The following is a 9,381-nucleotide window of genomic DNA, read 5'->3' on the forward strand; positions in this document are numbered from 1 at the left end:
CAGCTAGTCTGATATGTATTTCATTTACAGTACATCTTTTACAAAGCATGTCACTAAATTAACAGTATGAAGTACATAAATAAAAATATTGAGGGTTGCTTACGTAAAAGTAAAAGTTTTTATGACCATCATCCTTTTTTTCTGGCTGGTTTGAAGATTACTTGATGATAAGTTGATAAGAGATGGATAAGTTTTGCTGAGTTCTGGTAGGCCAAAGTATGCAAGTGTAAGTCATTGATTTTAAGTCAGGTTGGATATGTATTTTGGATGATTGTGGATGGCTTTTGAAAAAATTCCAAAGGAAGCCCATGATGTAGTTTAGCTACTGTATAAGATATTTGATATGTCACGTTTTCTCTCAGGTTGGGAAAGATTAAGGAGTGGGTTGATAAGAATGACCCTGGTGCACTCATCATTCCATTTAGTGCTGGCTTTGAACTCAAGTATTTCTTGATGGAGGAAGATGAAAAGAAGACATTTTTAGAAGAAAATCACACAACAACGTATGTGCTTTTACAGTGGTGTAACGCCTATGCACTCTTGCACGGCGGTCTGCAGGGCCCCTGCCCCTAGTGGCTCCTACCCAGGTATATGGTCCTCAATCTAGCACCCTGACCCAATGAAGGGCTTGTTGAGCATACAGTAATGTGTCTCGGACTTCAACTGTAGGACATAACATATATTATATCCAGTGGTGGATTAAAGGGGGCCCAGCTGGCCATCTCCAGTCTCGGAAAGCCACAGGACCCCCGGCCCCAGTGTTGCACCACTGTATATTTTTGTTATATTTCATATAATTTGAAGATATTTTTCACAAAACTTCATTGTGCCTACTTTTGCCTCTGTCCTCAGTCTAGACTTTTACCTAGTTGCATCAAACATACACACTATTCAAAATAAAGTATTGTTTATTAATATGACTGGTGTGTTCCCTATTGGCCTGCAAACATTTGCAATGTGCCTAAATATATAAATCTGATCAATCAGTCAATCAACCAATCAATGTATGCTTTCCCTTTATTCATAATAATTGTCTTGCATTGTTTTCTGTTCAGTAATCTTAGCAAGATCATTGTCAATGGTTTTAAAGCATTGCAGTTGGAGTACTTCTTTACCACTGGTGCAGATGAAGTTAAAGCTTGGCCAGTACAGGTAAAATAAACTCAATCAAAATACATGTGAACATAAACATAATTTCATTTTACTGTATAACCTATCATAGAATCAAGGAGGTGGGGTTTAAGTCCCCTCAAAAGCACATGATCAGCCCATCTTTGGTGGGGTCCCAACAGAAAATATAAAAATCATTTAAAAAAATTCCAAAATGCTGTCCATTAATAAAATTCTTTCATATTTAAATTTAAAATCTTGTCAATAACCATTTAAGTATTAATATATGTAGATGCAACTGCTATATAGCTGTCAAGATCTGTCAGTCAATCCATCAATGTCCTTATGCTCTTAACCATTTAGTTGATGCTTAAAGTGGAATTAATATCAAACTTATTTACAGTGAGAAGCTAATTAGTTGCCAAAGGGACACAATCTTCATTTTCCCTCTTCTACAAGAATAATATGAATACATCCCTAGCTTTTGGAATACTGAATTTGCTCTGTGATTTGTAATTATAAAGTAGCTTTATTTAAAATTTGTTTGTTTAATTAATTTTGTGCTGTTTTATTTTCTATGAAGATGGTTGCTCTATTTTGCAGTTTTGTTTTCTTGTTAGGAATGAGAATGTTCAGTAACATTTAATTAAGTCGAAAGGTCCACTGATTAATCTCAGATAAGAAAGTATAATACATACTCCAAGTATTGAAATACACGTCATAGTGTTGGGATTCAATATTTCGACATTAATTATGTCATCATCAGGAATGATTTCCTGATGATGACATAATTAATGTCGAAATATTGAATACCAACACGATGGCATGTATTTCAATACTTGGAGTATGTATTATACTTTCTTATTTAATTAAGTCACACATAAATTAAATATAATAAAAATCTTTCTAATGACGATCTTTAATCGCCACCTTAAATCATTCTTATTTGACAATCTAATTTTCCTCCACTCTCCTGTTTTTCTTCTCACTTTCCTTTACTTTAGCACTATCTTTTCCATTCCAACCATTTATTCTGTTTTTTTTCCTTTTTTGTTGTCCTGGAAAGCACATAGAAACAAATGTTGTATGAGCTGTACAAGTGCACAACCATTAACAACCATTAATTCAAAGTTTATTTCATTTTTATTAGAAAGGGACCAAGGCACCCCAAGCTGCTGGAAAAATTCACACAGACTTTGAGAAAGGTTTCATTATGGCAGAAGTTATGAAATTCGATGATTTCAAGGAACTAGGGAGTGAGAATGCAGTTAAGGTATATTATGAATATATTTTATCTTTTTTCACATTTTTTTTTTAACCTAGTAGTAAAATATTAACATATAATAATGTATTTTATAACTTTCATTGCTGGAAATACTGTATAACATGTAAAGTTTAAACTCTATAAGAAAAGTTGCTTGAGGTTTTATGGATGAAGCTTGATTTAGTTATGATGTGTAAAATGTTATGTATGTATTGATACCCTATTCATTTCTGGCGTCTGTCAACCCATCTGATCCCACCCATGATGGCCATCCACACCAATATTAAAATCTAAATCAATAGTTTGAACATTTGCTAAAATTCTGGTTGTATTAATAAGAAGTAGCTTTCCCTTGTTAAATATATCTGCTTTGTTTACACTACGTTAATTGTCCATCCAGCAAAGTTGACCATTTGAGAAACTCAATACTCATTTTTATTTTATAGTTTCCAATATCATAATAGCATTGCAGAAATTATGTTCATGTTTTTTAAATCACAACACCAATTTAAATTAATTCCAGAGTGCTGGGAAATACAGACAGCAAGGCCGTAACTACATCGTAGAAGATGGAGATATTATTCTATTCAAGTTTAACGCTGGGGCAGGTCTATCGGACAAGAAGAAAAAATAGAAAAGAAAGCGTCATAAACTGTTTTTGATATATTGAATAAATCTTGCATATTCATCTTAATTTTATTTCTGATATAGATACAATAGCAGTAGCACATATGAATTTTGGGTTATACCATTCCTTGACCATATGAAATCAATTTGAATGTCTATCAAGAATACAGGGAGTAATACTGCTCAAGCCTTCACTATCCATCCCTGAGCACTTTCCTAATCAAATTCTTAGTTAAAAAATTGTGGAAGAAGCACTAAAAAGAGATGAAACTCAGAATTATATCAGTATGTATTAAGCTTCCACGGTGTTTGTCCCTCTAGGTGAGTTTGAAGAGGGAAGAAAAGTCTAATGTGTTACCTTTAATATTTACTGTAGATGAAGCATAAGCTCTCCACACCCAAACACCTAACAGGATACGCAAGTGTCGGGTCCAGGAATTTTAAATATAGGGGACCAGAAAGGGACTTCCACAGATGGAGGATGTATACTACCTCAGCCCCAACATGGTTGGGACTGAGGTAAGAAAATTTATGATTATGGCACCATTATATGGCTGAAAATGGCACTCTTAGACTCAAAATTTGAGTAGAATTTTCTTTTTTTCTTAAATTTGTTTAAAATTTTGAACAATTTAGGGGGGCCTGGGCGGGCCCGTGGCCGGCCGGCTGGGCCTCCCTTGAATCTGCCACTATACACTGCTACTCCTGTAACAGAAACAGAATAATGATAATATAAAGCAGCGATTAAAGCCAATTGGCCTTTTCTTAGAAACCCTGTGAAGGCACTCAGTGGCTGATACCAGGCAACAGTCATAAAGGACTTAGAGTACCTGAAGAACTATCTATTTTATCATTTACTATTGTTTTAACTCATAAAATAAATTTTTTTGACATACCATTATTGGTTTATGATTGCAGAAGCTTTTAATTGTGTATCAGAGAATGTGATCGAGAGAGTGGTCTGCTACAGGCAAGTGTAACACATACAAATGACAGTTCATTAACAAATTAGCAAGCTTTTGATTTTTTGACAGTCAAAATGAGAAAGAAAAATGTGCAATTTAAATTTTCTCTTGAAGAGTATACTGTTAACACATGTACAGTAAGTATTCTATCATTCTAGACACTTGAAAGATATTGGATAAAAATAGGAAACGGTAGATTGAAAACAGAAAATTAAGTACTGTAAAGAAACTCTGTACAGAGGTAACAAATTTTTATTTCACATGGTTATATAGTGGGGGTAGGGGAATGAATTAAAGCTTGTAGCCCTCCTTGGTGCCAGTTAGCTTTGAAGGGTGATAGTGGGATAAAAGAAACTGAAGAGTAGGCAACTGTATTCATCTTTGGAATATGAACTCAAAGGGTGCAGATCATTGGGGATGGGGGGAACATGTCCCTCCACATTTTTAAGAGGGCTAGTCCCCTCACGTTTTGTCCGCAATGTAATTTCGTAAGTCAAGAAGATGCCTGAAAATTGTTGAAATGAACTACATAAATGATCCAGGTTTTAACGAAAAAGAGCGCTGTACAGCCATAGTACATCTTATTTTATTAGCAAGATACTGGTATCTCTGCCCACAAACATCTGAAATACACGACTTGTGTGCGCGTGCCTTATTTATTATAATTTGAGAAGTATGAGAAAAAGCGTGTAATGATAAGATTGGTTTTCAGGCTCATGAAGTAGGTAAAGTAAAGTAAATACACGGTACATCAAAGACTATTAAGTTTTATTTTCTATGGTGCATCATAGCGATTAATTAAATTCATTATGATGAATTACTAAATAAAAGTGCCATTTCCGGCAACCTAGAGGTGCAATTTCAGGGGCAGATTCAGGGGCCCCCCCCCCCTTCTCTTGGGAAGTAAAAGGGAAAAAAAAAGAAGAAAGCAAACGAAAAAATGTTATCGCCCAAAATGCCTCTGATGTTATTTTTGGGCGTGTAGAAAACAGAAGTTTCGCAGGGGAATGCCCCGGACCACCTAACTTAGTGTTATTTCGTTCAGCATCATTTTCAGCTCCCTTTTGGACATTTTAGGATCCGCTCCTGAATTTCCCCAAATTTGGAGGGGCTGATGTGGATGTGGACTCGTGGCCGGCTTTGAAGTAGGTAAAGTAAAGTAGTGTAAAGTAAAAAAATAAGGGCCGAAAGTGGGGCTCATCGAGGTAACACTATCCTAGGGGTTTGTGGGGCATTCCCTCGCGAAATTTTTGTGTTCTACAGGGGCGGATCCAGAAATGTCCAAAAGGGGGGGGGGGCCGAAAGTTGGGCCGATTGAGACAACACTGTCGTAGGGGGTCTGGGGCATGCCCCCGCGAAATTTTTGTGTTCTAGACGCCCGAACATAACATTTGAGGTATTCTGGGCTATCATTTTTTTCTTTTTCTCTCTTTTTTTTCTTTTTTTTCCTTTTTTTTACCTGCCAAAAGGGGGGGGGCCGGCCCCCCTCCCCTACATCCGCCCCTGTTCTAGACGCCCGAAAATAACCTCTGAGGCGTTTTCGGCGTTTTCTTTTTCTCTTTCTTTCTATTTTTTACATTTTCTGACCTTCCAAAAGTGTGGGTGGGGGGAGGGGCCCTAATCCGCAACCTGTAGTCATTGAGACTTTCCAATCGTTTGGAACCATACCAATCATTAATGATTTATTTATAAATTAATCGAACATAGAGATTTTGCAATATAGCGTAATGCGAGCCTAGTATCTAAATAATTAACATTAAGGTTAATATTTTCAGATAAACATGCCAGATTCTTTTCAATATCGCCAGATACAAGGCCCGTAAAATTTTGTGTGTGAATAGGCCTACAATCATGTTCCTGATGTTGACATTATTAATGTCGAAATATTGAATCCTAACACGATGACTTGCATTTCAATACTTGTAGTAGGCCTATTTTGTACTTTCCAATACAATTTGGGTTTTTTCATTCTGTTTTGTTTTTGTTCCCATGTTACCGTACTCAAATAACACTAAAATGGTCACAATCAAGATTTTGAATTATTTCATCCCTAAAAGTTTGGGATCGTGTTTATATTGGTTTTCAACTGATAAAACAATTTGTTTTCGAATTTTTACCGGTACATTTGTTTCTAATGAATGATATTTATTAAAAGGTGTTTTGCTGTATCGGTATCTGATAAGTGTTTTACATAATCACGGTCATACGTAATTCTAATGATCTCAGATGTGATTCATTTTATTTAGCTTAAGTATAAAACTAATATACAAGATAATTGTTGACATTGTTCAATGGTTAATCCGATAACTAAATTACACCATCTCAGTAAATATCGAATGTTTTTTTTTTGTTTTTTGTTTTTTGTTTTTTGTTTTTTTGGGTCATAAGAAGTAAAAATGCTTATTATTTTCAGTCCAGCAAATAGATGGCTCTTCAAAGATGCCATCTGAGAACATCTAAAATTAAAATTAAAAAAAAATTGAATGATTTATTGTCAAAATAGTATTTAAAAAAATCGGAGGGACCCCTGCTCTTAACCACATCAGTGGTATACAAATCTTAGTTTACATGGTCAGTCAATTTGAACGCGTCAAGTGCCCCGAATGTAGGCCCTACTCTTGAACCACTAGTTACGCCACTGGCATGGAGGGTGTGGCCAAAACGGGGAAGCAGCCAAAATGTTTAATTAAAATCAATTTATTGCACATAATAATGATATAAAACAACAAAGAAGATAAATAGAATTCAAGGCACTGGGCCAGGACGTGACACCAAGAGAAAAACGTGAGTTTCAGGAGACCCCACGAGTCGGCCCATGTACCCCTTCTGAACGCTCGGAAAAGCAAGAATAAGGAAAAACAGTCAAAATTTGCAAATACCGTAGACAAACTTCGGACTGCTTGGATGACCCAGAGCGCCATCGTGATTAAAATAAGCCTTTGAAACCCATATTGTCATAGTTTGCGGGGGCTTTCGCAGTTTTTGAGATTTTGAGCGAAGAGAGACATCGGACCCCGTCGAGGACATCGGAACGCCCGTCGGGCAAATCCTGGTGCCCACCCACTGGGCATAACATATATGTATAATTAATAAATAATTAAAATATTGTTGTGTTGTCATAGGAATTGAATCCAGGTCCCGGAATGCAAGCATCTTAACCACAAAGCTACACTGCCACTACGAGTACGAAATAATGCAATAATGATTCTCGTAATTTAGAAGAAATAACATTCCCATAACATTATCATCCCTGGAGCAAAGAAAATTCAGAGAATGTGGCGTAAAGTTACATAAGATGAGAAGCAACATCAAAATAATATAATAAATTAACATGACCTTATAATAAGTTGCAATGTACTGATGACCAGGCCCGTATCCAGAGCAGTGGTGTGCAAAGGGGAATTTCTGTCGAACTCGGGACCCCGTCTTCTGACGCCACGACGAGGTCGTCATATCAAAAATAATAATTTGCCTACTGTAAAACCTCGAATTGAAGGGCTTCTTTTTTTTTTTTTTTTTTTGGGGAAATATTAACATGACCTTATAATAAGTTGCAATGTACTGATGACCAGGCCCGTATCCAGAGCAGTGGTGTGCAAAGGGGAATTTCTGTCGAACTCGGGACCCCGTCTTCTGACGCCACGACGAGGTCGTCATATCAAAAATAATAATTTGCCTACCGTAAAACTTCGAATTGAAGGGCTTCTTTTTTTTTTTTTTTTTTTTGCGAAATTTTGAATGGGCTTCTTTTCGAGTTGGGCTCAGTTCTTTTCGAGACTAGTTTTGCAAAGTAAAGAAGGGGGCTTCTTTTCAAAACGAATGCTGTAAATTTTGTGAATTTGTACAATTAAACAATAAATAAGGTCATTGTAACATCAACTGTATTATGGAGCGTATTTAACTGGTATTTAAATCACCTGAACATAATGTATAAATCAAGCTTGTTTTTAATTTAGGCCTAGGCCTATATTGTTTTCAGAAACACTGTACTGACTATCTCGAAAAGAAGCATAATGCTATTTTGAAAAGAGGCCCATGGGCTTCTTTTCGAGATGGACTTCTTTTCGAGGCTAATTTTGCAAACTAAAGAGGTGGCTTCATTTCCAGATGGGCTCTCGAGATTTTACGGTAGGCCTATACATAATCCAAACAACGTTATTTTTTACTGGCAATCCCTAATATTTTTATGGTTTAAAAGCACAATTTGGGCCATACTAAGCTAAACCATAAAATCTTCCCCGTGAACCCTACCTGGGTGGGGAGTGGGGGAGTTGGCGGTGCGTTTTCCACACCCACTTCTTTTATAAATTAATTAGCCTAGTTCATTTAGGAGGGGAGCGTAAAACTGATAAAGTTGATAGGGCCCTAATAGGCCGTAAATGAAATCATGATGAACAGTCCAATAGTTCTAATTATCCCTACTTTAGGCCTACATCAATTGGTGTGTACATGTTCACATGTGATAGGCCAAGTTATAAGCTCATAATCCTTTCGGAAGCGGCTGCGTTTAGCACGAACCTTTATTCCGCCCCCTTTGTCGGCACGCCCAGCCCTCTTTTCTGTGGATAGTCTGCCTTTTACCCAGTCATGCGAATCGTATACGTCTGTTTAAACACAAGAATACTGTATACAAAGTTAAGGGGAAAAACATACAAGTTGATCCCTGATAGTAATATTATATTATTTTATTACATATTAGTTGTCTATGCGATACTAGGCCTACTTTCCCGATAGTGATGTGCTCCTAGTAGTACGATACCGATACGATACTTCGATTTCTCGGCCAGTTTATCGGGCCAGGAAGACAAAGGCACATGTTATGAGTCGGTTGTTTAGTTTTTTTTTATATTCTCTGCAGGTTTTGATAATACGACGGCGTCTCTGATGTTATTTGACCAATAGGCGATGGTTTACGATCATCACGTCCGCCTCCTTGACGGCTGTGAGTAATTTGTACGTTAACAAAGTAATCAATCAAGTGAGTTCATGCAAATTACATTTCCCGTTCCTCCCGAGAAAAGGGAGGAACGGGAAATGTTTCTGTGGGGTTGTGATCAATTCATATCCATTTCCGCTCAGTTTATTTGGCTGGCTTGGTCATTTAAAGAAACAGCAAAACAGTTTTATTTACAGTTTCAATGAGCACTCAGGGAATTCGAAACTAAAGTCGGTATTTCCTTTGAAGTCGCGTGTTTGTCCCTCCCCTGTCAATCATTGCAGATCAAGGCAGACCGATACGCGAATAACAACCGAATTTCTATATTTAAATAGTGCTTTGGTCTCATCTATTTGACAGATATCTTTATATCAAATTATATACGTCCATGCTATAAATATATTTAGAGAAGCGTATGTATTTTTTTTGCATTTTAAGTTTATTGTTTCGATGAAAACACTCTTTCATTAGTTACAGTA

General features: G+C 36.6%; 1 protein-coding gene across 3 annotated transcripts in view; it reads left to right on the forward strand.

Moving 5' to 3' along the window:
- The window catches only part of LOC117114274 (obg-like ATPase 1), a 12,857-nt gene extending 8,142 nt beyond the window's left edge, over positions 1 to 4,715 (forward strand). For all 3 annotated transcript variants that reach the window (XM_033257886.1, XM_033257887.1, XM_033257888.1), the window contains exons 10-13: positions 363 to 503; positions 1,056 to 1,152; positions 2,261 to 2,383; positions 2,898 to 4,715. In XM_033257886.1, coding sequence (XP_033113777.1) covers positions 363 to 503; positions 1,056 to 1,152; positions 2,261 to 2,383; positions 2,898 to 3,008 — 472 coding nt within the window. In that variant the 3' untranslated portion in view covers positions 3,009 to 4,715. The remainder of the gene's footprint in view (positions 1 to 362; positions 504 to 1,055; positions 1,153 to 2,260; positions 2,384 to 2,897) is intronic.
- Positions 4,716 to 9,381: the final 4,666 nt, after the last annotated feature.

This window comes from Anneissia japonica, unplaced genomic scaffold, assembly GCF_011630105.1.
Source record: "Anneissia japonica isolate Jap-2015-1 unplaced genomic scaffold, ASM1163010v1 scaffold2994_len2133135_cov197, whole genome shotgun sequence".
In the NCBI taxonomy this organism is placed as follows: Eukaryota; Metazoa; Echinodermata; class Crinoidea; order Comatulida; family Comatulidae; genus Anneissia; species Anneissia japonica.